Source organism: Diprion similis, chromosome 3, assembly GCF_021155765.1.
Source record: "Diprion similis isolate iyDipSimi1 chromosome 3, iyDipSimi1.1, whole genome shotgun sequence".
Classification (NCBI taxonomy): Eukaryota; Metazoa; Arthropoda; class Insecta; order Hymenoptera; family Diprionidae; genus Diprion; species Diprion similis.
This window is the reverse complement of record NC_060107.1, coordinates 15,264,288-15,290,528: the sequence shown is the minus strand read 5'-3', so window position 1 is coordinate 15,290,528 and position 26,241 is coordinate 15,264,288. Positions and strand designations below refer to the sequence as shown.

Genomic DNA, 26,241 nt, shown 5'->3' with positions numbered 1-26,241 from the left:
AATCTTTTATCTCCTTTGCGCTTCAAGTTTGTGAGTAGCTCTGCCTCCGTCCTAGGGAATTTTTAGCGCTTTCAGCTAATTTCAGAACACAACTCTGGAGAACATCGCCTAGGGATATATGCGGAAATGGGCTGTTTATAGGTGCTTTCCGAAATTAGCTGACAGAGCTAAAAACTCCCTAGGACAAAGGCAAAGCTACACACGAACTCGGGGGCGCAAAAGAGATAAAAGATTGTTGACAGCACCAACAGCTAATTTCGGAACGCACCCTATATTTCAGTGGTCAACTTGAAAGTGGTGGATTTTAAGGTTATAATCAGTGGACGAGTTCTATGAGTATATGAATACGCATAACCTCTGAATATCTCACAACCGTAGCGTTAAATAAACATTTTGAAAACACAAAATGAGTGCCACTACGCTACACAAAGTAATTTTGATTACTGGTTTTATTTCCTTGCTGCATGCAGCATACTCAGCGGCTCAGCGTAAGTTCACTAAACAAGAATACGAACACTTTCTAACTCATATAATTAGTATGTAAAAGTGACTTTGATTTTTACACACCCATCAAATGTTTGTTACAATTTGGTTCAACTAACGAATATCTTATTTGCTTTTAGATCGATCATATTTACGTATAACGGAGCAAGAATTTATAACATTACCTGTAGACGTAAGTAATTATTACCAATCAATAAATGTGTAGGGTGTAATGCATAATTATAGATAGATTTGTTTCTCAGCTTGAGCTTTTTGTTCTTATGTTCATAGTTCATGAATATAAATAAACAAATAAATAGAATAACTTTCACTAATTTCAGATTATAACCCAAGGCATTGCAAGTCTCTTCTTAGTCATGTACGCAGTCATGTTTATAGCAGGTGACTTCAAAGAAATACGTGCCGCGGTTGACTTGGAAAGTAAATCATGGGAAACGCTGAGGAACCTGCCATCTTTTCAGATGTATAATCATCGTGGTAGATCGCTATCCCCTTACTATTTACCACAGGTTCAAAAATCATCTCTTGAAGATGATTTACTGACAATGAATTGAGAACAGACTGTTTGGCGTGAATTATTTATGTATTTATTCTGTAACACAACTGGGCAACATGTCAGTAAATATATGCTTGACGATATGGTTTAAATCAATGCATAAAATTCCAAAAGATTGAAGCATCCAATAATAATATTTCTCTATTCAATTTTAAAGTTCTATTTCTGAACGAGTTACAATATTAGATCAATATATCTTCATTAAATTTGCTGTATATCAGTATTTATCTAAGTTTATGTTTTCAAAGATTCTTGTGGTATTAAATATATTGTACAAACTTTAGGGTTGTATCTCGTTATAAAAGCAATTTTTCATCCAATATTTCACCTTACATTAGCCCGATATCACAAAATTGAAGTCTGAAACAATATTTTCTGGGTTTTTGTTTTTGGAAAAGTTATCCAGCATCTGGCGGAAAGTGTATAAAAAACATTCAGAAATATGTACGGATGTGCTCAGAAACTGAATTTCACAGTTGGACCATTTCTCAGTTTTTCTGATCTACACTGACAAATTCTAATAATTCTTAAAAATTTCGTAGAAGTGTCTGAACTTCCATACATGATCGATACTATATGTATGTATTGCCGGCCAACATAACCTTATTTTGTTGCAACCTTATTTTATTGAGTCCGATAAATATTGTTGGGAACAATTTTTTAATTGGCAAACTGTTCGACTGCTGTATTTACTGTCACAAAAACCATTTGACATTTTTGGCAGAAATAGATAATTTAATTTTACGACGAACGTAGTTTATAAAGTGAACAGTTATGCGCATGCGCCAACGTCGTTGTCCGCATTGTTCGAAAATAGCGCACTTTACGCACGCTTTACAGGCATTGAAGATTAAACACTCCAAGCAGGTGTTATCGCGCTACATTTGTTTCTGGGTTAAGACGATAATATCGGAAATAGCATAACTTGTTGATTACTTCAATGTAGAGTGACGCTATTGTCACTTCACATTTATGTACAAATTAAATCTCAGGATTATATTCGTGATGTAATAAGCAGCCTCATTTCACAAAATATACATTTCAGGCGTTGTTGTAAATTAAATCATCTCAACCATGATCCAAATAACACGCCTAACTTTTGATAACTAACGGCAAGTGGATATTTTGGGACACGTTAGTTATTCTCCTGGAATATTTGAAGAAACATCAAAAACAGTTGATTTATTTCAAGATTGGTTTCTCATGTCTATTGCAGCACTCAATAGTTTTACGATTTATAAATACTATAACATAATGTTTTGTCATGCTTCTTCAATACCAGTAAGATATTATCACGGTAACAACTCGTATCGATGTACCTAGTTGCCACAAGTATAGACAATTTCGTTATGAAGCAAATAAATAATACACGTACTCGATTTTCCTACACTAATTTGTACTGCTTCAAAGAAATGATTAAACATCAACCACCTAAGATTACAATATAGACTCTCAAGCATCATAATATAAAGGCGCAAATGCTGATTACTGATTTCATCTTATTGCAATTACTTCAGAAATAGTATGTGCTGAATTTAATCGATACAAAGATAGAAGAACCAGCACTGTTGGAATACATTTTTTTGTTTTTTTCTTCCGAGTAATATTTCATATTGTAACTATAATTTTCAGAAATACTTTGGTATGTCTGCAAGAAACATGTTTATCCGAATTGCATCACACTTTTAAAAACCATTGAACAATACTCTTTTCGTAACGCGTGTAACCCAGAGTATTTAAATATTCTAATATTTGGTATGTTCTATGAGACAGATTGTCATTTTTACATGTAAATACAAAGACTCATCGTCAAATGAGAATCAGAATGCAAATTGAGAATATTTTTACTCTGAAATGCGATAATCTACTACTTTCTTTTGTGATATGTGTAGTTGAATATTTTTTATTTCTAACTATGGCCGTATATTCGTAAGATCTATTTGTCGTATATGCGTATAATAATTAATAGCTCAATAAGTAGTTATCACGTTTCGACTTGTATTTATAAGTACGTCTTAAAGGTATATACGTAAAACTATTGAATAGCGTCATTCACATAGCAACTTATAATAATAATAATAAATATTACTGACGAGCCAATTTGCTAATTCAATTAAAAATGATATCGCCTTTCATTGGACAAAAATTTCTATAAGCGAAACGCAGTTTCTATCTGTCAAGCATTTAAAAACATACTACGAATGTAGCATTCACAAAGAAAGAGACTGAGTATTTGTCCTTATGTGCCAATACAGACACCCTGATCTGTACATCCTTATCGGTGTTGATAACCAGCAACTGGAAAACATATAGCTTTAATTTATGTACTAAGCATTTCTCACAGAATTAGATTTAGATCAATTCACGTAATGAACTTACCATAAGCCGTAAATTGATAAAACTATGTTTGGATGGATGATTACTAAATTTGCGGTAGAGTTCAATACTGACTACAGGCGCTGAAACTCTATTAGTCTGCACGTTGTACTCAATAACGTTTCAACTGTTCATATGTTATGAAAAAGATTATATTCCAAGGACCCATCCTGAACCAGGTTGGAATAAAACCTTTGTACAAGGCAAAGAAACCTTCGTTCTTCACAGTCTGAAATTTCATAGCATCAATCATTTAGTTTAATTGAATTAATTTATTTTTAAGCATTAATAACTTGCATGCATTTATCATCATACCTGAACAAAGCAGTCCATGCTACCCGAGTAAATACTGGCTGAAAGACCGCCACAAGCCAAACGAACCCTTCTTTGATTCATTAAGCGCGTCTGAAATAAGAAACAGGTATTTTATTCGAGTTACCTAATAAAAATAATATTTTGAAATGCCATGGGTGAACTTCGTCATATTCATACTTCTAGAATGCTAAAACATATTAGAGTTTGATACGGTCAGCTGATTCGAGTGCTTTCAAATTAAAATTTTTTTCATTTTGAAAGCGCAAAATTTGGGTACCAGAGTAATTTTACATAACATTGTATAACTAGGATCTTAAATCAGACGATCAAATTTCAACTATCAATCATTTGATTAGATGATCTAATTGATGAGAGATTCTATACAGTTATAATCTGTTCAAAAAAAAGTCCACAAGCAAGGGGTTAACCACTCATTAGTTGGTGTATACCCCAGATTTCAAAAGCTTTCACATTACAATTTAAATAATTTCATGTGATTTCATATATTTCATGACATTCCTTGAGTAGTACACCAGGTTTCAAGGATGGTCAACCCTTTGTCCATGAGTGTTATTGAAAACTTTATGTACATACTCGCACAACATCAATTGGAGTTGAAGCTACCGCACTGCCCATACTGGCAATAAAACTTGACCTGCAAGCAAATTTTTTAACACATTCAATATAAATTGCGCTGGTTGTCTGCTAATGGCAAATGACCTTGAGATGAGTGCATCCCAAAAAAATGTTCAACTTGCCAATAGCCTGGTTCCGATTTTTACATGATATTAAACATCCTTCATTACTCACACAAAGTGATTTGCCACGCTATCTCCAAGCGTGTTCAATAACTTCTGTTTACTGTAGTCGTATATCGGCAATTCCACAGCTGCAATGATTGCCGCTCGTTGAGCGGTTGGTCCGACTCCCTGCGCAAAAAGTAAAACCTCTGTATTTTAAGTACACTGTTAATTCGAAAGTTTTAATATAAACAACTCCTGCTTCAGAGTGACAGCGGCAGATTAATCTTAATTTATGGCAATTTTACCTTCCACAAGCCACGAACACCTTCATTGTGGTAAACATCTTGAAAGCAACTGAACAAGGACACATTTGCTTCAACGCCTCTGACTTGCATACGAACTTTTACCACGTCTGTTGGGTTGGCAATTGCGCTTGAAAAGGCACCCGCTACTGCTGCACAAACTATATTTATCAGGACTAGGTCATCAGCCCCCCATTTATCTGTTGCTGCTCTTTTAAGCGAGTAATAAGTCCCAAATTTAATTGTACCGTATGTGGCTTGTCTCAGAACAGCAGAGCTGATCCTGATAGTGAAAAATTAGATAAAGGCACATGTTAATCGATCCGTTATAGAAATTGCGTGAAGGATTTGTGGCACTATAGTCAGCTCAGAAATATGTCAAAACAAAGGTTGAAGGATTGGACTGTACTGTCTGAATCAAAGTTGTGAAAAGAGAAAAAATAACACATTCAACAAATTTCCAGTAGCGTTATTTATACCGATGGTGGTAAAAACAAATGAAGCAACATTCGTATTATGTAATTGAAATTAATTCGCGATAAGAAAATGTCAAAAATCTGAACAGAGGTTTTGCAATTAGAACGTTAAAAATTATTACACTCTGGTATTTTTTATTCGATTCTAATATTTTCTGGCTCACTTGGGTCGCTATAGAAATCCCTACAGATTGCCTGAATAAAAATTAACGTACAGTTAACTCTAGAGTGCGTAAACATCGATTTGTGTAAGTATAATACAGCAGGAGTTTGTTAACAATTACAATTTCACGTTATAACTACACTAGAATTTCAGAATTCTTAAATATTTTTGAGATCGTTCGCAGAACGAGTTCGAAAACACTTAGACCAGATTAAAAACACTAGAGTTGAAGCATTTTGAACATTTTCATTGTTTTTACTTGTTTTTATCGCACAGTACGGATATTGTTTCATTTGTGTACACGTCATTTATTATCGAATAAAACGGTTCATTTGTCATCAGGTTTAGACAAGCAGTATGGAATTTCTGGTGTCTGAGCGGATTATAGAATAACGTGATTTCTTCTCTAATGTTGTTAATATAATTAAGTATTAAAATTCAGTACATCAAAATTTTTTCCTGCACAATAGATATTCTTTTAAACCTTTATTTGACTCCTTTTTTGAGCTGACTGCAGTATATCACATGTTTGATCACAATATCGTAAACAAAAACCAGCTAACCCAGAATATAAAGCTCTGTATCCTTCCTGTCTTGAGATTTGCACCAATGCATCTGTCATGCCAGAGTATCTTAAAGAGGCATGATTGTGGTCCAGTTTTTGTCCCTGTACCTGAAGACGAGTCTTTGTTGTATCCAATGGAAATGTGCCTAAAAAAATAATTTGATTTTTTCCACGTGAACCAGAAGTTCCTTTCATCCAAAGCCCCGATCTGTTACTTTATGCCTACTGACCAAATTCTGCAACAATTGATGCTAATCCCCCATATACGAAAGGTCTCCAATCCTTCCAGTCCCTTGCGCCCATACCCATTCAAAGTTTCTAGAATGTACAAAGAAAAATGTTAGTGACAGTTTTTATATCTCCCAAAGAAAATCACCATTCTGCATTTGTAATTGTGATTATTAATTAATAGTGGCTGATGAGCATAGAATGAAGTAGATTCTAATGCCTTTACAGTGTTTCATTACATTTACTATCGTTTTTAGAAATCCAGTATTAAATTGAAATGTAAAATGATCTCTGTGAATTGTAAGATAAACAAGGTAATTGGTATATACATTGAATACAGCTTCATTTTCGTAAACAGGTAATTTATTGATACCTTTCGAGTAAAAAAGACATTCGAATAGTACTTACTCCTAGCTCATAGTAGATATTCCATTTCCAATTGTGCTTCATATCTAAACAAACAGCAAAAGGACCGTTAAGGAATATTGAATTGGTTGAACCAATATTAAATACTTGATGATGCATGCTAATATTTTAAGCATTAACATCTCTTTCATTTTATGCATAACAGCCATGTCAATGGAAAAGTTAAATATTAAATTGCGAATTGCTATTTAATGAATGTGGTGAAATCATGAGGTTGAACTTCGTAGCCTACAGCACAAGAAACTATTAATGTGAAATTAATGTGTTACTTTGGCGTAAATAACAAGATTTATGCTCATCTCAATTATTCTTTGCCAATCTATATTATCACTTGATAAGTTACAAACTTTAATCTCGTGCAAAATCCTGTTCATTGTCTATAATCTAAGTCTTTTAAGGACAATGTAAGCATATCAGGAATTGCATCATCCAAACGAAGACTGTAATTTAATTCTAATGACTGTGAATTAACTCCAATTCAAGGGCATCCCAAATTCAAGACTTTGGAAAGTCATTAAAGTTCAAGTGAATTTAAATGACTTTTGCCAGTGATTTGAAATAAATTAAGTCAATGTTGCTTGGCCTGAATTGAAAGAATTTTATAGGAAATTCTGAACAGAAACACTCCAATTAATTTTCATTTCACGCAAAAATAAGAAATGGCATGAATTCTACGAATTTACTATTGTGATTTTGTAAAATCCGTGCCGTTTTTTGATTTTTACATGAAATGAAAATTTATTGGAGAGTTTTTGTTCAGAATTGCGTGGAGAGTCGGGCTGGAAAGCCCTTTTTTACGTTTGAGATACCTGTACTTCGATATTTGAAGAGAATTACGAGTAATCGGTTTAACTCCAAGGTCAATTTTACGCAAAAGATTGAAAAACCGAGGATAAAGTATAAAGAGGTTATGCCGCGATCTTGGGCTATTAATGGAAACAAGTGCAACAAAGTGAAGCGAAAGAATATATTAAATTAACAATAAAAAAAAATAATCGTCAAGTGTTGTCGCGGAATCATCCTAATTTGTTTGCGCAATCAACCGAAATAGTTACGGGATAACGTATCTGCGAAGTTGATAACGAGCGATATTTAGAATTTAAACACAAACGTAACATTAATCCAGAAAATTTTTAAAATTTAGGTAATAACATCTGAAAATATTCGGCACTCACCTAAAGTTATCCAACGACAATCAGTTACACCTCTTAGTAAAACTGTAACATACACCCCGAATTATGCGAACTTCATAACTTCTTACACTATGGCGAATTTCAGGAGCGGCACGCGGCATGTAAATTATCTCATACATAGACGCAACACAAACACGCAGTTCAGCTCGGTAAATCTTGGATTTACGAACATAATTAACTATTTATAACATCCGCAGTTCGCAAAAATCCTCCAATCCGAGTGTGGCTAGAATAATCGCATGATTTCTAGGATTCAGCCACGAACGACAAAGCAAAGAATACGAACTCGAACTCCCTCCCGCTAAAACCCCTAGAAATTTTCAATACAATCGTCTATCTCTGTGTTTTGATTAGCTCGGACAACAGATTTGCCACGAAACTGCCGTACGCCGCTAATCGAATTACTCAATTCAAAATTTTGTCAAAGGCAGAGACAGAGGGATGCCATTTTTATACTGCATTTCAGTACCTAGGCATAGAATTCATTGATGCTGGATATAAATGAGAAACAATGGTTACTTTTACACCTTAGGTTTACTCGGCGGCTGTTATACCGGTTTTCCTATAGCCGACGGCGTAATACCGGATTTAAAAATGCGTGTAAATCCGTTGTATCCGGTGCAGTGCGCCATTTACATCACCACAGGCCATGGACTTAGCGATGGCCACGAAACTGAAAATATTCGAACATGACTCGATTGAATCGGTAAAAATCTTAGAGCATATGCTCTAAGGAAAAAATCAATCGATATGGATCCGAAGTTTCATGAATTTCAGTACGCAGTCTGTACATACATACACCTCGAAAACGCAGTGAGCCAAAACTCCTATACCGCTCAGGCAATATTTATGAAACTTGGGCAATTGATGCCTTATTTTGGCAAAAAGAGAAGCGGCGTTTTACTTTTTGAAGATTTTGAAAAAATTTCTACAGATCGGTTATCACTCATCAAAATTGGGAAAATTTTCACAGTTACACCTGTGATGGACCACGAGGGTTTGGAATAAGATTTGTATTCAATCGAAATCTATGTTTTTATTTTACAGACGAAATGATGAGTTTTTTGTTCGATACACTCTATATATGTTTTACTTGTAAGACATGAATGACTGTCTAACTGCTACTGTGTTGCTTCTTTCCTGTTCTTCTCCTTCTCTTTGTTCTTCCTTTATGGCTATTCCCCTTCAGAGGACGTGCCAATAAATGTATGTACAGTAATGTTCATCGATGCATGCACTGTGGCATAATCAAATATGACAAAATTAAATATTTATACTTAAAATGACGGCTTATGCACTTTGTGAAAGAGGTTATTCGTGCCCTCGCGATCTTAGAGGTTATATGGATGACAGCGCCGAGAGGCTGTCGTCATGGTTTCTCCCATTTCTCCCGTGCACTGTTTCACCGGCCTAGGCACCTAAAATACGAGTAGAAAAGAAACAAAAGTTGAAAAAATAAAGTTAGCCACAGTGCATGCATCGATGAACATTACTGACTGGTCGAATGTTGGCTTGAGGTCGAATCCTAATATGAAAAAATTAATTAAAAATATTGCATTTTTCACAAGATTATCGGCTAGATACATGCAGAATTTTTTATTATTTTTTTTAAAGATCAGTTCACCATCAAACAATTCTAACTGCACTACAATCATCTACAGACGAACTGCAAATGATTCCATTAATTAAATTAGATTAGTTTGACGGTTTGTCGGCTAAACTCATATTAATGGTACCCCAGCTTCAAATTACAAATTCGAGAATATTCTACGCCAGCGCCGCCGTGGCCGTTGGCAAGATTTAGAACTATTATTTTCGGAAATTTCAGCGGCACCTGGCTTTATTTGAGCAGCTCAGCAGCGCCGAGTGGGGTCACTTTCTCTCTGCCCACCATATTTCCCATAACCAATAGGAACCCGGCATTGCGAGCAGGTGACTACTAGCGCCACGTAGTGGCTGGGGCCGTTAGGAGGACAGCCTGCTATATCAGAATGATCAGAATCTAGTTGCGGTCGGAGCACGGTCTTGTCCGTGGGTGACGCCAATCCGACGCCATTCCTGAACTATTACACTCATGCAGTGCATACGTACATACATACATACCGAAATAGGCGAGCTCACGCATCGTCCGTGTGTTATTATACAAATAAACCGTTCGAATCTCGATTCATGTGTTTCGATATATTCACTTGAAAAGTTTTTAAACGAAAATACAATTTATGTGGAGATCAGTACTCTTAAATCGATATTACCCACGCAAACGTAGATATGGATGCCAATACTGAGATACGTAAATTGAGGCCTGGAGAACTGTATAAGCTTGCTAGAATATTAACTGCCTCTGATTCATGGAAAACGTTGATGGCAATCGTGCCCAAGGAAGGAAATGAAAATGTCTCCAAATTCAATACCGAACACTTTGAGTGAGTTCGCATATATTGAATATAAAATCCAAATATTACCAGTTACAATAATCAGAATTTTTATTATTTTTATTACGATCCTCAGACTCATTGAACAAGCCAGTCGGCAACAACGAAAAGCAGCGGCAGAAATATTTTTAGAAGAATGGAGTACAATGGGAAAACAGAGGCCAACTTTGCAGTCCACCTTGAATCTTCTCGTCAAGGCTCAATTGTTCAAAGCTGCAGATTATATTGCAGTTGATTTGCTACATGGTAAGAAAGTTTTAAATGTACAACTTTATGATGAATTTATACACAGTGACCTGATTTTCGATAATTCTTACAAACTTTGTTGTATAAATATTTTACAAATGATGTCAAATGTATTGACTAAAACCAGATAAGAAATCAAAGGGACAAACTTGGTAATTAATGCAATGTGGTTCATCATTTTCAGGCCAACCTCCGCAAAGACCATCGAGTGGTCCAGCCGCTCCAGTGATCATTTCTGATGAAGAAATTGAAGTGTTGAATGAGATTGCTTCAGAGCATGATGAAAATCGGACTTGTCAAATTCCGTATTCGCCAGAAACTTTGGATGTAATCTTGAATGGTTTTAGTTATCCAAATGAATTTTCGGATCAAAGTTTAACGGAATCAAAAGTCTTGGTTAGACGAACTTCCGATTTAAGTCTCAACGAACAAGTAATTAACCGAGACAATTTTGATTGTATACAATTCAGTGGAAGCGGTACAGAGTCTACAAATACCCATCAAAATCTGAATCAGAATTTCAATTCCAATTTGATACAATTCAGTAGCAACAGCGTTCATAATCGCGGAAATAGTTCTCTGTCTAGGCTCCAAAAAGTGGTTCAAGAACACAGCTCTGCCAAAAATGAACAAGAAGATTTTCGTGCACAAAATAACGGTGTTGGATCATCATATGATGTCACAAATGAGTTTTCCATTGGCAATGATTATGATCAGCTTGAATTGAAGTCTATCGAATTGCCGGCAGTTGTGGCGAAGATTGGTGAGGCCTTTCAAGACACTTACAGCGAATTAGATACAAGCGAATTGCCACAAGTTGTCGTCAGAATTGGTAAACAACAATCGTCGAATCAATCCGAATTGCCAGTCAAACTTCGAGCATTCAGAGAAACCGCTAATGTTTCAACTTCTTCGACATCATCGGATTCGTCGTCGTCAAATTCTGACACTATTGCTACGAATACGTCTGACAATTACACTGATGACAACCTACCGATTTGTGCAAACGTCCCTCTCGGAAACTCGGAAAATTACGAACTGGTAACAGCAGAATTGCCACAAATAGTAGCAGACTTGGGGCGGGGTCAAAGTCACGTTAGTTCTTGACAATTCAGTTTTACCGATTCAAGATCTGGAAATAAATCTGCCGAAATCAACGACGATGTTAACGAATAGGTGTTCAAGTTACTGGATAAACAGTACGCTCGGTAAATTGTCAACAGTGTAAACATTTCATTCCAATGTCATGATTTTCATTCCGACTGAATGTTTGCAACAAAACATTGCAACATTACGTGTTTGTATAAACTATGTATATAGAAGAACTGTATCAATACTGTGAATATTAAAAATATGTTTTTATTTCAAGTTAACACAAGTGTGAATATTCATTCAATGTTCGTAATTTGTAATCTCTAAAAAAGACGATTGATCAGGTCAAGTCTTAGAGCATCACCAGTAAACATGATGGATAGAGTAGATAAAAGGATAAACTACGTTATCAACTCAAGGGGGCGCATGTAGCTGCCTTTGCGGACACATTCAAGACACATTCTCACGGAAAGTTTCTCGTTGTCGCAGCGTGTCGCTGCCAGTGAAAATCTAGCCATAGGAGGATATCGTCGCTATCGTTGGTATACTCTAGTCCTAGATAGTCAATGGCGCATACAGCCTTTGTCAACAAATATGGCGAGTTAGTGTGTTGATTTTAGTGTATGGACGATATTTTCAGTATAATCCGTGTCGGTTGTGAGTTTGATTAACCTTAAATTAAATGACTTGACCGAGCCGTGAGTGAATATCATAAAAATAATCCTTTGACCTCGCGATGGATTATTCCGGCGAACCGACATCCAAGGGCTGTCAGGGTATCAACGAGGAAACAGGCGACGTGTGTGGCGAAACTAGTACTTTACGGATTCTTGATGATTTTCGAAAGCTTTACGAAGACCGTATCGGGAAAATTAGTGAAGGTACTGACGGAGGTTCGGATCACGTAAGTAATCAATAGCAATTCATGCCTTATTTATTTCTACTCCCTTTTATCAACATTAAATTTTTCCATCTGGTCCGCGTATTTTTTATTTTTCTTAGTCCACATGTCATTACAATCATGCTTTTCGTGTTCCCCTTTATTTACAACCTTTATTCACACTATCGATATATTTTAATCGTGCGATAACTGATTTATAGTAATCGTCTGCTATTGTGATCGGTGTAAATGTTATTCAAAGTAACACATAAATTTTATTTAAATATGTTTGTGTAAATGTTGAGCGATCAGTTCACTCCAAATTTGAAGTTATCGTAGGTGAAAAGTTGAATCATTTGAGTCATTTGTTGTTGTAATTGACACGAATGCAATTTATAACTACACGTTACCAATATGATGAAATGTTTATGTAAATGCTTGGCAATCGGTTTACCTTTAAGTCAAAAATTATTCTAGATAAAAAATCTAACCATATTAGTTGCCGGCTGCTATACTTTTTGTAAATTTAATTCAAAACACATTGATACGATTATTTGTTTACACGAATGTTTGGTAACTGGTTTAATTTAAGTCAGCAGTTTTTTTAGACTGTATGTTGAATTATATGAATCATCTGCTGTCGTAATTCATATAAATGCAATTTAAAGCAACACATTATGATTATTATTTAGCAGTATAGAAATTGATCAATCTGATTACTTTAAACTATTCCATTATATTTCGTCTATCACTTTGTGAACCACTTTATTTAGCAATTCTTTATCCGTTTCAATGTCTTCTCTGATGACATAAAATGCTGTGCGTTTCAGGCAAAGTTGAAAATAATGGAAGAGTGGGTCAAAGATTTAGGCGAACAAAATGCAATGCTGGTACGTACTGTTGAGGAACTTGAGCGTGAAGCTGCAAACAGAGTCATACTATTAGAAGAAAAGCTTCGACAATCAACTGCTGCAGTTGCTAATATCAATAAGCGGAATACGGATGATGATGGGGTGAGTTATTGGTGATAACTTATAACCAGAGTCTCGTAATGTTGAAGGCAAAAACAACATTTTTCCAACTTTGAAATTGCTTTGTATGTGTTATGACCGGAACTAGTTTACTCTGTTTTTTTTCGAATCCATATTTTGCAATTCATCACATAGCTGAAAATTTTTAACTCGGTTTCATGTAAACGTTACAAATTCCACACTCGTCAAAGTTGGAGAAATTCACACTAGTGTCTGGATATTTGGAATTGAAAGATTGACACAAATCCCTAATTCATAGAATCTCTCATACGAATTAGAAATTTCAACTTGCACAGTTTTTCCTTTTAATTTGACATCGACACACGTTATATTTACATTTGTAAGCACGTTCTTTATGTTTCTGTTGTCAATTTTATAAAATACTTACTGTCGGTTGTACAATCGTTCGATTCTGTTACACATATCTTCTTTGATTTGAAGTTGTTTCTCTCTCTCGCCATCAGTATTTTAAATGCTTATCATCATCCAGTCTATCACCGCTCTCGCAAACCGTGTCACTCAACTTATGAAAGATGAAGAAACGCTTCAGCAAAGAATAGAGTTTCTCCAAAGTGATATCAGAGGACTGCTCGAGCTGATAAGAAGGGCTAGAAGAGAAAATTGCTGGAGTCTGGATGGGATAACATTTTTTGAAATCCAGCCGAACGACATCCCAGCTCCTCTGGAGTAAGTTTCTACCAAATCACTGGACTTGCTGAAATTATCTTCTTATTAGCACTTGGAGCAAGGTGGAGAATATGATGAAAAGAAATTTGGAAATATTTATCATAGATCCCGCTTTGCCTGTATGCAACAAAGTTTTATTTTGGCAATCTGAAAAGTGGAACATTTCCGTTAATTACATCTAAAGTAGAATGGAAAAATATCGTTTTAATAACTATAATCAGGTTCTTTCCATAATTAGTTTCATTTATAAATATCTTTTCTTCTTTGTTACATCATGATATAACTGTGAACGATAACATTCATGTCTGTGGGACTTTTTTTTCTTTTTTTCCTTTTCAAAAAACTCTTCTTTTCTATTCAGGCACTCTATTTTTTTCAACTTGGTTCTTTCTTCTTTCAGCTGCACCTGTGGACAGGTAAATTCACGCACAATTGCGGACAAGAAAGTTAGGCTTATTCTTGAATTGGGACGAGGGCTTGCTAGAGGGCCAGAGTGTCCAGAAAATAGAAGTTTTTGCGACTGTCCAACCATTCGTCCAACAGTCTGCTTTCCATGCGATACGGATAACTTGCCTATTACTTTTCAGTAGATTATCTTTTCACTTTTTTCCAAATATTCAAGTCAGTAACTTTGTATCAATGTCTCAGGTTTGAAAAACACTTGAAATAACATTTACCTAACTATGAATTTGACATGAAAAACCTTCCGTCGTCATTTCAAGCATGGTTTTCATAAAAATTTTTATTTACTTCTATTTTTCATCTCTTCTGTGTTTTACTACTGAAAATACAAATGTTTTTTTATTAGTATTAGCAATGTACATACATACAAAACTTTTTGTTTCCAGTTCAACTTTATGATTTTTTTGTAAAGCTTTTGCTGTTATAATTTTTTATTTTGCTATTATAATTTATACTGATTATTTTTATTTTCTTCTCAACTACATTATAACTTATATGTAACACGTTGGAATAATTTATTAATTGAAGAACTAGACCGAGTTTGCCCAAGTCAATTGTAATTCAATTGGAAAAACATCTTTTTACAAGAATACGCTGAATGTATAAACCAAACAGCTTTGCTAGCTATTTTTTTTTAATAAAGAGATCTCTGATATGTATATGAAATTGTTGAATAAAATCGCACGTGTATAGTTCACAAGTTTTGAAAAAACAAACGTTATCTCGTTATTGCGTGGCGCTTTATTTGTATTTTTGTTACTAATTTTTAATTTCGCGAAATCGGAAGCTCACTTTTCAATAATAATGATAAAAACTGGATATTCCATGCACTAAATTATTATCCATCAAAATCAGTGTCACAAACAATCTGGCGATTAAAGAATTATTATCGACTCATGTAAAACGTTCAAAGTAAAAAATACCTTGTTGAGAAAACTACGGAGTAATTGACAATTGCCCTCAAATTAGGAAAAAGAAGATACAGCAGAGTACATCACTAGTCTAAAAGAGCAGGTTGATCAACTGAAGGAAAATGAGAAACAGGCCTTGGCGTAAGTCATTGAAAATGAAGCATTACTGATTTAACGATATTTAGAATTACAAATATTTTATTAAATTTACTTTTCTATCCCAAGAATTTTATAATAATTGCAGATTTGTGCAACTTTGGCTTCCGTGGTTACAGCCAGAAGAAGTAAAAGTGCTTGTCACAGGGTAACGATCACGTTATGCATTGGAACATCTTCGACTTTGCTATGATTCTTCTACAATCACACAATTTCGATTTGAAAAAATAATATTTTTAAATATCATTTGACTTTTATGTTTCACCGTGCGAAACACTTTATTTTTTATGTGAAAAATTTTGCCAACTGCACCGAAAAAAAAATGAAGCATTCCAAATTAACAACGTGATTTATACCCTACGCCCGACACTTTAATTTTTGACACGGTAAACAAAGCTGCACAAATTTATGAATGTCCAAGATCACGTAATCGTCAGCACAATTTGGAAGAGAAATGTGTCGACACTATTGCAACTCGTAACTGATTAAATCAAACCAAATTTTACAGGTATCGAACAAATCTGGAAGAAAAGTTGGCCGAACAGAACAAACAAGTAGTTTTAAAAGAAGAGACAATTAGAAAATACATCTCCAAACTTCAAACTCTTAGAGATAATCTGAAAAACCGCTCTATATTGGCCAATCAAATTGTACTGCAATCAACTTCACCAGATGTTGACGTTGATTCTGACGTAAGTCCCTCAGAAAGTATAATTACTCTCTCGGCACAAAAAGAAAACAGGAATTTCGATTCTATTCCCTTGTATTCCATTCTAACTATTATATCACGTTAAGTTGCATGTAGGAAATGTGTTTATACTGGATGTTTTATCTGATATATATCAATATATTGTAATAATTTTATTCAGAATTACACATGCGCAAACTTTTTGAGTGAATAGGAATTTAAGAATGGCCTATGCACCATTCAAATGGCTAAATAACAGTGTGAATCATTCTTTTCTTGACAATCTATATCGTTTTTCTCAAAGACGTGTCTACATTTCTTACCGGTAAAGGATTTCCAGAACTATTTCATTTATCGGATCATACATGATGAGTATATAAAACTGTGTATGTAAAATGGCCAAAAATATGTGTCGAAACGTTTCAATTGCTCGATGACTGGATACGAAATAGTGAAAAAGTTTTCAAGTTTTACAGCGCAAACCTTTGTTCTCTGCGCTTATCGCTCGCTTCGGATTCTATCCAGTTAATTTATTCTCATCATTACTGTATTTGAATATATATATTGAAGATATCTGTTACTGTTCAGATTGTCAGAATGGCTGACATTGTGGAAAATGCCTTAAAGACAAGTGAGCTAGAGATAGAAAAGTTGCGGTCGGATTTAATGGAGAGTGAAACTAAATTAGAGAAGCTATTGCACGAAAAGAGCATCGGAATGGAAACTCTGCAGTCTAAACTGGATGAAAAGTGCATGGAACTTGAGCAGCTTGAAAATCGAATGACTTGTTTGAAAAAAGTTTGTTCATCATATTCTCTCACATTCGTATCATCAGTTTAAAACTTCAATATCTAAAAGCGATTCTCACCTTTAGGAATCACTTGAAACTCGCGATGCCCTGACGGTCGAAGTAGCTGAAAAACATGATCTTGTTTTGTCTCTACGTGAGGAACTCGCCATGCTCGAAGAACAGTGCCGCCAATCTGATATGCAAACGCATTTCAAGGACGACATCATCAAAGAAATGAGAAGGGAGCTCAAGCAGGCCAAACTTAAAGTAATTACTCTGACCTAATTGTCGGGGTGTTTTGTTTGAGACTAACATTTTTTTTTTTACTCTACTTTTACCTGAAAACTTATCGTTTCTGGTAAAAAAAGAAAATCCTCCTGAAAGTATTTTGTAGTCAATTAGATCGTGGATAAAAATGTCATTTGAATGATCGTTGTAAAGTCAATAATTCAGCCATCAAAGACGTTTAAAAATGAATTTGTACATAAAATTGATCATTAAGATTTTTTTTTGTGTAAATATTTTTACAGAAAATTGAATCACCTGCAGATTAGTCAATCGAATTTTTACATAAATTCTTCTTCGAGCTGAGACTTATAACTTTTTTGCACAGTTTGAGCTGCGGTGGTAAAAAAAAAAATGTTTCTCCCAAACGAACAACCCAAAAATGTCTACTTTCTCGCACAAAATTTTCACCTTATTCATGTGAATAACACTCAGGCTTGGATTTCTAGCCTTCAATATCGTCGCGTTTCTCCTGCATGCAAAGTTCTTGTGACGGAAATGGTATTGACGCAACTGACCCGCCTTACTGGGAATGTTATCATAAGTTCATCCCTTCCGCACCCCTGCAATTTTCCCCATGTTGCAAGAATAAAGTGCCGTCTTTGCACCGTCGTTCGAACCCTGAAAACAGACTCAATGGTAGAGAAAGTTTTGAAAAATCGATGGTTTCTCAGCAGCAAACGCAGAGCGACGTTGTTGTTAACAGAAATAAATATTTCCAAGAAGTCGATCATCAGATAATAAAATCCAGCAGAAAACTCTCCCCACCTTGCAAAGATTCTAACTCACGAAATAACAAACAACCAACAGGCATTCAGGTGCACTATGTCTCGGAAAAAACACCTTCAAGTTGAAAATGAAATATATAAATATATACATATATATATATAATTGAATAACTACACGTTGTAAGAACTATTGATTATTGTGTTAGTTAATAAAATTTTGTTCGAACGGCCAATGTATTCTTGATTGTCTATGAATTACTAATTCACTAATCGCAAGTAGTTACAAAATCGGTTCAGAAGTTGTGTTAGTTTTTGTTTGTTGCTATTCATTTTACGCTAAAAGTTCATCAAACATAACAAACCTTCAATTTAGCAATATATTCTTTGTATTTTCAGGAAACTTGTTCGTCCGCTCGGAGGGTGCGAATTAAAACTGACACGTCAGTGGAGGTAAGAATTAATCGTTCAAATTGATCATTGATGGATCATATTTATAAAGTCCATTTCTCTGTTTCAGGAAGAAGATGCAACAGACGGAAATAGTCCAAGTCACCATCAGGTATTATGAATACGGTTGATACTTTTGTAAATCGCAACGACTCTGATCCTAGTTTCATCATTAATACCATTTTAATTACTATTTTAGGATGAGATTCTAGTCTATTTATCAAATACCAAAGTGTTGATGGAAAAGGAGAAAGAAGCGCTATTGGGATTGAGAACGGAACTGCAAAAGATCCTGGAAGAAGTCAGCACCAAGGAAAAAGAGGTTTGTTCAATTTTTTGAAAACTCATCTCTAGTAACCTGCAGGTAAAGGTGCAAGAATTGTAAAGTTCCAAAATGCAAATTTCATTCACGAATTACTTTTACTTCCCGTTTTCACTCGGTTTAGGATTTACACCGAGATAACGGAGTGGCAAAAGTTCAGGAAAAATTACTGGACACAGAAAAATTGCTCATTAATTACAAGACAGAAATAATTGGTCATGTAAGTGTTTAGCAATAAACAAGATCTCACGTACGCTTTGAGGAAGGTAGCTTTTATAAACATGCTCTTAAAATGTTATGTATAAGTTTCAATACTTTTTTTTTTCTTTCAACTGTCTGAAATTGAATCAATCAACGATTATCGATTTCCTTGAATACTTATTGCAGACCAAGTTTATGGAGATTATGAAAAGCAATCGGGATGCAGTCGAGACAAAAATCACGTCTCTTCTTGACTTACTTCAGTCTGCTTCATGTGCAGTATGTATTCAGACCTATTGAAAATTACCAGGTTTCAGAACGTGCGAAACAAGTTGCTGGTTCTTGGTATTATTCTTATATTTGATCTCGTTTGATGATTATTTTAGAGCACGAGTAACGAAGTGACATTGCAGAACATGAAATCACTACTTGCTGATTTACGATGCAACAAATTATCGAAAGTAAACCAAGTTCTGTCATAAAATTGTTTTTTAACTTTCGTTGAGCTTCTTATTAAATCAATTTTGTACCCGTTTCATCTAGGACACATGTTGCGGCAGCGCTAGAACATTGTTAAACGGCTTTGACGCTGTGCTGAAACGTTTATCACATATCGTTGAAATCACCGCCAAATACGTTAGTTTTCACAATTATGTCCAATTGAAGATATTTTCATCTTCCTCCCTTTCTGTTTTCAAAGAAGAAACAAGTTGCATATATGTGTATATGAATATAATTACTCCAAAAATGAAAAGTTCAGTTTCCACTAAATGTCTATGTTTTGAGGCTCAGGGAATCGCATCCAAAAATTTTCAGATGAACTTCTGGTCGTGGTTCTGATTAATTTTTGTCCAACGATATCTCGACGATGAATTAACGGATATCAACGATTTGGAACTCAATCAATGCGATTCTTCACAGCTTAGAACTTTTGAGATTTAGAAAAAAACTATTTCAGCTATTCCCAAGCATTTTGTCTAAATGAACTTTTTTCGTCTGTCAATTACTCGAAATGGATTAACTAATTTAGATGAAATTTGGTCGATCGGCTTGACTTCATTCAAGTCTGAACTCATAAAATTTGTTTTACAGTCATGCGTAGATGACAGTAACAGAACACAAATGCAGAATTTGAAAAAACGGACAACCAGCAGCATCGAGAGTATCTCTAAAATCTATAAAGACAAGGAGAAGGCGATAAACTTAATAAAAACAGCGGTAAGTGTATCTGCCAACCTTGATCACTGGGTATGTTTTCTAAGACAGGTTTTCGCTTCAGGTAAAGAAGCGCAAGGACGATTGCACGCCTGTAAAAGGATCTTCGGTGGTAAGTGTTGATTACTTTTCCAGTTCATAAAATGTGAAATACACTGAGGAAAAATTGCTAAGACTATTATCTTGTACTGTAATGCATTCAGGTAATCAACGAAGCAATCCAACACTTTCGTATGATGGAAGAGTTTAGAATTTGTACAGTGGAAGCGCAGGCAGCTACCGAAGACCTGCGTGAAGAAATGACAAATGTTATAAGTTCGTTGAATTGTCGACACGAAAAGGTTCGCTCAGTTACAAGAGTATTGTAAAGTACAAATTATCGCACAATCTCGCAAAGTTTAAGAACCCCGTATTCTCTTTCATAGTTTATAGAGCTAACCAAATTAGTGAAGCAAATACAGGAACATTTGACAAAGACGAGGGAAAATTTGACGGACACTATAAACCAATTCAAGCTCCAAGTAAGAATACATAAGAATTCAATTCGAAGCTGTCAGTTTTGAAAGTCAGAAAACAGTAAATGGAACATCGTTTCGATCTTTATAGGAACAAGAAAAACTGAGGCACAATGAGCGAATAGCAAATGGTGCAATCAAGTTAAAGGATCTGAAGAATGAAATAAATCAGATGACAAGTGACTTGTCCCGGTGCGTCGGCGGCGCCATTAACAAACTTGACGTAAATATTTGGCAATTTTTCAGATGTATTTAGGTAAAAGATAAAGTTTATAAAACTTTGTTAAAAATAAATTGACCTTTTGGTACTGTTTCATTTCATCAAAGGAATGCAATTCAATTGGAGCTGTGAAAGTCCACAAATGCGATCATTTATTGAGTATAGTGAACGACGAGATTCAGCAAATTATAGCAAATGTACAGATCTGTCAAACTGGGGTAAAGTATTAGAATTGCGTTAACTAATTTGTTATAGAATACATATTTTGAATTGATCATCTGCTAACTTTGATTTTTATTTATTTTACAAAGTAGGTGATACTGTTTGTTATAAACAAATTATCGCATTCTAGGAGTGCAATGCGGTCGCAACGTTATTGGAAGTTAGAGGGCAGCTGAGTTATCTGGAAGAATGCTTCAAAGACTTTCAAAAAAAAGCAGATGAAGTCGTAAGTGTAACTTTTCCCCATCAAATGTGTACAGTAAAATGGAATCGTAAACATATTTAATATTCAATAAGTATTAAAATTCTTACACCTGAAATGTAATTTCAGTGTTATCTTCGTATTCTTTTTGTTTTTCTTTCCCACTTTCCAATCATATTTATGTGTTGTGAAGCTACTCGACAACGAGATGGCCCAAAACGTCTTTTCTGAAAGGAGTAAGAAACTCAACAGACTTGAGCACGAACTTGACAATACGCATACGAAAATGCAGGATATGCTAGAAAACTTTTCTTCTGTTATGGAACAAGTGAGTTATCGCTTATTTCAGTTTTATACGAGGGATTAACTGCTCGAAGTAAATTCTTTTATACTACCTTTCAGATCTCAAATGGAAACTCCAGCGCCTTAACAAATCAAACCGATTACTACGAAGATTCTCTTTGCAAGGTAAATGCTGTTTTGGTGCTTCTCACGTCTCGATTTTTGACATTTCACGTAACCAATGGCATGTCTGAACTGAACTGTATTTCAGTTGAGTGAAACAACATATCGCAGTCCCATTTCCTTTTCTCTCAATCGTTACTAATGAATTTTGATTAATAAGCTTACGATTATTCATGTCTTTTCTTTTTCTAGACCAAGCAAGAGGACCTTTTCAAAATCAAGGATGATCTTAGAAAAGTCCAAAAGGAATATGATGATTTCCGAGTAAAAACGTCGTTGGTAAGGAACCAATGATTCTCTATTATAAAATATGTTTCATATAATATTGAATATTGAGAAATCTTTATAACTAGCGATTGACTAATTCTTAAAGGAAATATGCGAAGCACAAAAACACGCCAAGCTGAACGAGTGGAAATATCGCGTTTCTGATTTGCAGGACCAGATAAGAGATCTTCAGAACGAGGTAAGAATAGCAATAATAAAGGAAAGTTTAACCACTTCATTCGTTCTAAGAACTTTTGCCATCTGTTTTGTCATTTTAGGCAAGGAGGCACAAAGAGAGGGAGGATGTGCTGCGACGGGACCTTGACTGCAGTGAAATAGAGCTTAAAAAGTCAAAAGATCTCCTAGGTTGTTGCGTGAGTATAATTAATCCGATAATGGATAATCGTTAACTTTGTCTTATTTCTTTCTGGACATGTCTTTTACATTTACTTCCCTACAGAGTCATTACAAATCAGACGGAATGCATACTATTTGCAGCCAAGACTTCAAATTCGAGGTAATTATTTTAATTTCAATATTTTCTCTTTATTAATAATACTAACAACTTTCTTACTATTATTATTATTATTTCAGACTATACCGCAGTCCTTCAAAGTTTTACAGGACACTATGCAATCAGCTAGGTGTGGCTTGGAAGAACTTGGAAACGAGCTTAAAAAATTGGTGCGTTGTTATGCATTCATGCGATACATATTGGGACTGTAATAATCTATTAAACTAACATTTTACTCTCTCGATAACAAATATTCTCTTCAATTCATCATTTTGCTCAGAAATATTTTATATTTTCGGAGAGTTCTGCGAAAATTTCCAGAAACTTTTTTGAAAGAATTATTATAATTTGAACCTTGAGTTGTTACGTTTCGGACTACCTCTACCAAGTCGAGTTTAGAGGTGGAACAATTTTTACAGAAAACTCGAATCATAAAATTAAATTTCAAAAAATATTACTGATTTTTGCCACGAATCTGCTCAATTAAATTTCGTATGTAGACAATGAGAAATTTCTATACATTTTAGGAAAGCACAAGAATTTATCGGAAATTCTTCAGAAAAACCGAGAAGAATGTTTAAAAAAATTGAAAAAATAGAAAAATTGACGTTCTAAGTAAACATGTAAAAAATTCTCAAATTTTCCGAAAACAATTTTTTTCATGGTTATTTTTAATTACTCATCAATTCCAGGTGTGCGAAGGATCTTCACATTCGTCACTGTCCTCTGGTTCTTTCTCAGCAGCAATGGATATACTAAGAAAATACGGTCAAACAACAGAGCAATGTTTTGCAGATGTTGACAAGCTTAGGAATACTTTATGCTCCAAAGAAAAGCTGGTAAATACCATTATCTTATTCTTGCAATTATTTTCTCACCATTTTTATTTTCTTCATAAAAATTATATAACAATTTTAAGTCGTTTTGATGAAACCACGGTCTGTCATTTTTTCAAAATATCAATCATGTTCCTACTTTCAGCTTGAAAATAAAGAAGAGATTATACGTATACAGAAAGACTCGATTAAGATGACTCAAGCGGAGTTGAAGGACTTACATCAGAAGATGCAAGAAAAGGTGGGATTATCATAAACTTTATTATATCTAACTATTCGCTGCCTAAATTTGGCATTATATTAACACAGTTTTAACATTTAGAGTACCAAAATTTTCTCCTGATCTGTTAATGCAGTAAAAACCAACCGATTCTTCTTCTATTTCTTCACCCATTTTTCACCGGAAATGAACATTTCCAGATTGAAATTACCCTGAGTTTGTTCTCTGTGAATTGAAATACTTTGGTCAATCTTGAGAACAAAGCAATTTCCAAGCTGCACGCAGAGAATTTGAGCTTTTTTATCACTCGCTAAGAATTATGAAATTGCGCAGTGCTTTTTTATACATTCGTGAAACGTGTTTCGATAAACATTTCTCTTCGTGACATTTATGGATAATAAAAGCGTATACAGAGATATATATCGGTCAACTATTTTAGCGTACGGACAGAAAATATGAAAAGTGTTTACTACAAAATAGTATACTACTTGGTGTTGAGTAAAAGGAATGATCATTGAAGTAAGATTAGACATATTCGGTATTTATAAATGTCGTTAAATTTTACATTAAAAATATTTACCCCTTGTAAGAGTAAGCATAAATATTTTTTTTAACATTGTGTTTGTTTTCACGTATCCCAGGATCTACATAAAGAAAAGATGTTGGAGAATTTGCAGCTCGTACAATCAGAGGTACGTCTTTCACAATTTATACCATGAGGATTGGGGCGGTGCTAACCATGGGATTCAATATATGGTAGAAACTAATCATACGTGCAAATATTAATTATTATTTCTGCCATGAAATATTCTCGAGATTTTACAAAACTCGTTACTTCTTGAAACTTAAGAAAAAATCATGGCTTTCATAATTATTTCAGGCCAGCAGGTTTAAGGTACACTACTAATCCAATTTGACTTCATAAGGTACGTTTATATTTTCAGAGGAAATACAATTTCTGTTCGAGTATAAGAAGTTTCTTGCTCTTCATTTTTGGCCAAGTTATGCTTGAAATGACGAAATACTATTCAAATATTCAACAAAGGACTTCCCATATATTCCCACACTCAGCAGTACGTTTTGAAGTCAAATTGCACTAACAATGTAACTTCAACATCACAATAATAAAATGGTTTCGCTAAAAATTGAACATGTATTGCAAAGCTATGATTGCATACGAGTTAATTATAAAAAATGTGATTTTTAATGTTCCAACAGTAAACGTCAACTATGAAGTTTTGAAAACCTTAATAATTCAAAATACTCATGAGAAAATAGTGCACATTTTTATCCTGTAATAATGAGTTTTTGCTACGTACTAGTCCCCATTGAATCCTCTGCACCGTATATCAACTTTCAAACAAAAAACGTGCCAAAAAATTGTAATTAAATGAAATCTTTGCTCAATTCAGGTTCAGCTGCAAGGTCAGGCAATTATTGAACTTGAACAACAGAAAACTCGTTTGGAAAAAGAGGTTTGTATCATATTACAATTTGCAATTGTCATTTGAAAAGTTTAACACTGCTTTTTTTTTCCATACCTTCTTTGAGTTATAGTTACGTGTAAGGTTTTATTTTCAGAATGAACTCCAAGTCCAAACTATTGGTAATCTACAAGAAGCAGTGGTGGAAGCTAAGAGACGCTTAGATCAAATGGGAAACAGAGCGGCTAGCGAAGTGAGTGGACTAAGGAACTCCGCTTCATCGACTATGTACAACCATGGGAATGTGCATGACGTTTGATGCCAGAGATTTGTACAATTAACAATGAATTACATTAAGTTAGTCCGTTTTCATCTAACACTACTAATTGTACAGATACAAAAATAACTTGTTATACATACAATGCATACATTTTGTGTGTATAATATATGTGTATATATATATATATATATATATATATATTCCCTTGTAAATACAGATTTAATTGTAATTCTACTGTGTATCCATAAGGGAAGTCTGCGCCTTATGCGCCTGCGTCAAGTCGTTCGAATTTTATTGGCCGAGAGTTACCGCCGACGTAATACCAATCGCAACTGTCAGAAAATGTCCCTAGGAGCCTACAGCTAAGGGTGAACTCCTAGAGAGATTTTGTGACAGTCGCAATTGGTATTTCGTCGGCTGCCCAATTAGGCGGTAACTGTAGGCCAATAAAATTTGAACGACTTGACACATGCGCATAGATGCGCACTTTCCTCATGGATACACTGTATGATGCTAAACTTAGATGAGCCTATATTAAAAGACTTCGAACCAGAATTCGTTTCCATCCACTCAAAATTGATTTAAAATCTTATTTTGTGAGAATAGTATGTTTCAAAATCTATTTAATCATTAATATGTAAATCTGGAATTCAATT

The 26,241-nt window shown here is 34.6% G+C and overlaps 4 protein-coding genes across 6 annotated transcripts; 3 read left to right on the top strand and 1 right to left on the bottom strand.

The window, feature by feature from the left end:
• Positions 1–290: 290 nt before the first annotated feature.
• LOC124416703 (ER membrane protein complex subunit 5) lies at positions 291–1,191 on the top strand. Its single transcript, XM_046897961.1, has 3 exons — positions 291–488; positions 624–676; positions 825–1,191. Exons 1-3 carry the CDS (start codon positions 407–409, stop codon positions 1,056–1,058), a joined length of 369 nt encoding a protein of 122 aa, XP_046753917.1. The 5' UTR covers positions 291–406; the 3' UTR covers positions 1,059–1,191.
• A 1,029-nt stretch (positions 1,192–2,220) lies between these two features.
• LOC124416702 (mitochondrial uncoupling protein Bmcp) lies at positions 2,221–8,075 on the bottom strand. 3 transcript variants are annotated; one of them, XR_006930802.1, is made up of 10 exons: positions 7,830–8,075; positions 6,637–6,680; positions 6,231–6,318; positions 5,999–6,146; positions 4,800–5,079; positions 4,562–4,680; positions 4,346–4,406; positions 3,752–3,841; positions 3,440–3,665; positions 2,221–3,358 (listed from the first exon to the last, which is right to left on the bottom strand). XR_006930802.1 is itself a non-coding variant. In XM_046897960.1 (9 exons), the coding sequence occupies exons 3-9, from the start codon at positions 6,307–6,309 to the stop codon at positions 3,549–3,551; spliced, it is 894 nt and encodes a 297-aa protein (XP_046753916.1). In that variant the 5' UTR covers positions 6,310–6,318; positions 6,637–6,680; positions 7,830–8,075; the 3' UTR covers positions 3,413–3,548. The 3 variants fall into 3 exon arrangements, 1 of the variants encoding a protein (XP_046753916.1); XR_006930803.1 differs by lacking the exon at positions 6,637–6,680; XM_046897960.1 differs by lacking the exon at positions 2,221–3,358 and having other exon boundaries at positions 3,413–3,665.
• Positions 8,076–9,932: 1,857 nt separating this feature from the next.
• Positions 9,933–11,895, top strand: LOC124416773. The gene is made up of 3 exons (XM_046898100.1): positions 9,933–10,270; positions 10,356–10,525; positions 10,710–11,895. Exons 1-3 carry the CDS (start codon positions 10,116–10,118, stop codon positions 11,630–11,632), a joined length of 1,248 nt encoding a protein of 415 aa, XP_046754056.1. The 5' UTR covers positions 9,933–10,115; the 3' UTR covers positions 11,633–11,895.
• A 263-nt stretch (positions 11,896–12,158) lies between these two features.
• Positions 12,159–25,815, top strand: LOC124416823 (putative leucine-rich repeat-containing protein DDB_G0290503). Its single transcript, XM_046898175.1, has 30 exons — positions 12,159–12,521; positions 13,328–13,510; positions 14,019–14,215; positions 14,616–14,631; positions 15,647–15,729; positions 16,253–16,436; positions 17,021–17,230; positions 17,307–17,489; positions 18,632–18,685; positions 18,753–18,794; positions 18,882–19,004; positions 20,298–20,423; positions 20,485–20,532; positions 20,624–20,761; positions 20,846–20,941; positions 21,027–21,158; positions 21,263–21,373; positions 21,508–21,603; positions 21,773–21,907; positions 21,982–22,047; positions 22,237–22,323; positions 22,418–22,510; positions 22,590–22,685; positions 22,772–22,828; positions 22,906–22,995; positions 23,518–23,664; positions 23,807–23,902; positions 24,523–24,573; positions 25,294–25,356; positions 25,463–25,815. The coding sequence occupies exons 1-30, from the start codon at positions 12,354–12,356 to the stop codon at positions 25,622–25,624; spliced, it is 3,333 nt and encodes a 1,110-aa protein (XP_046754131.1). The 5' UTR covers positions 12,159–12,353; the 3' UTR covers positions 25,625–25,815.
• Positions 25,816–26,241: the final 426 nt, after the last annotated feature.

Excerpts from the sequence above, each read along its gene's own strand:
- LOC124416703 (XM_046897961.1), top strand. The coding sequence starts at position 407 with ATGAGTGCCACTACGCTACACAAAGTAATTTTGATTACTGGTTTTATT. Across the intron at positions 489-623 it reads AGCATACTCAGCGGCTCAGC|ATCGATCATATTTACGTATA; the intron begins GTAAGTTCACTA and ends ATTTGCTTTTAG. Across the intron at positions 677-824 it reads TTATAACATTACCTGTAGAC|ATTATAACCCAAGGCATTGC; the intron begins GTAAGTAATTAT and ends CACTAATTTCAG.
- LOC124416702 (XM_046897960.1), bottom strand. The coding sequence starts at position 6,309 with ATGGGTATGGGCGCAAGGGACTGGAAGGATTGGAGACCTTTCGTATAT. Across the intron at positions 6,147-6,230 it reads ATCAATTGTTGCAGAATTTG|GCACATTTCCATTGGATACA; the intron begins GTCAGTAGGCAT and ends TTATTTTTTTAG. Across the intron at positions 4,681-4,799 it reads GTGTTCGTGGCTTGTGGAAG|GGAGTCGGACCAACCGCTCA; the intron begins GTAAAATTGCCA and ends CTTTTTGCGCAG.
- LOC124416773 (XM_046898100.1), top strand. The coding sequence starts at position 10,116 with ATGGATGCCAATACTGAGATACGTAAATTGAGGCCTGGAGAACTGTAT. Across the intron at positions 10,271-10,355 it reads TTCAATACCGAACACTTTGA|ACTCATTGAACAAGCCAGTC; the intron begins GTGAGTTCGCAT and ends TACGATCCTCAG. Across the intron at positions 10,526-10,709 it reads TGCAGTTGATTTGCTACATG|GCCAACCTCCGCAAAGACCA; the intron begins GTAAGAAAGTTT and ends CATCATTTTCAG.
- LOC124416823 (XM_046898175.1), top strand. The coding sequence starts at position 12,354 with ATGGATTATTCCGGCGAACCGACATCCAAGGGCTGTCAGGGTATCAAC. Across the intron at positions 18,686-18,752 it reads AAACTGACACGTCAGTGGAG|GAAGAAGATGCAACAGACGG; the intron begins GTAAGAATTAAT and ends TCTCTGTTTCAG. Across the intron at positions 24,574-25,293 it reads TGCAGCTCGTACAATCAGAG|GTTCAGCTGCAAGGTCAGGC; the intron begins GTACGTCTTTCA and ends TGCTCAATTCAG.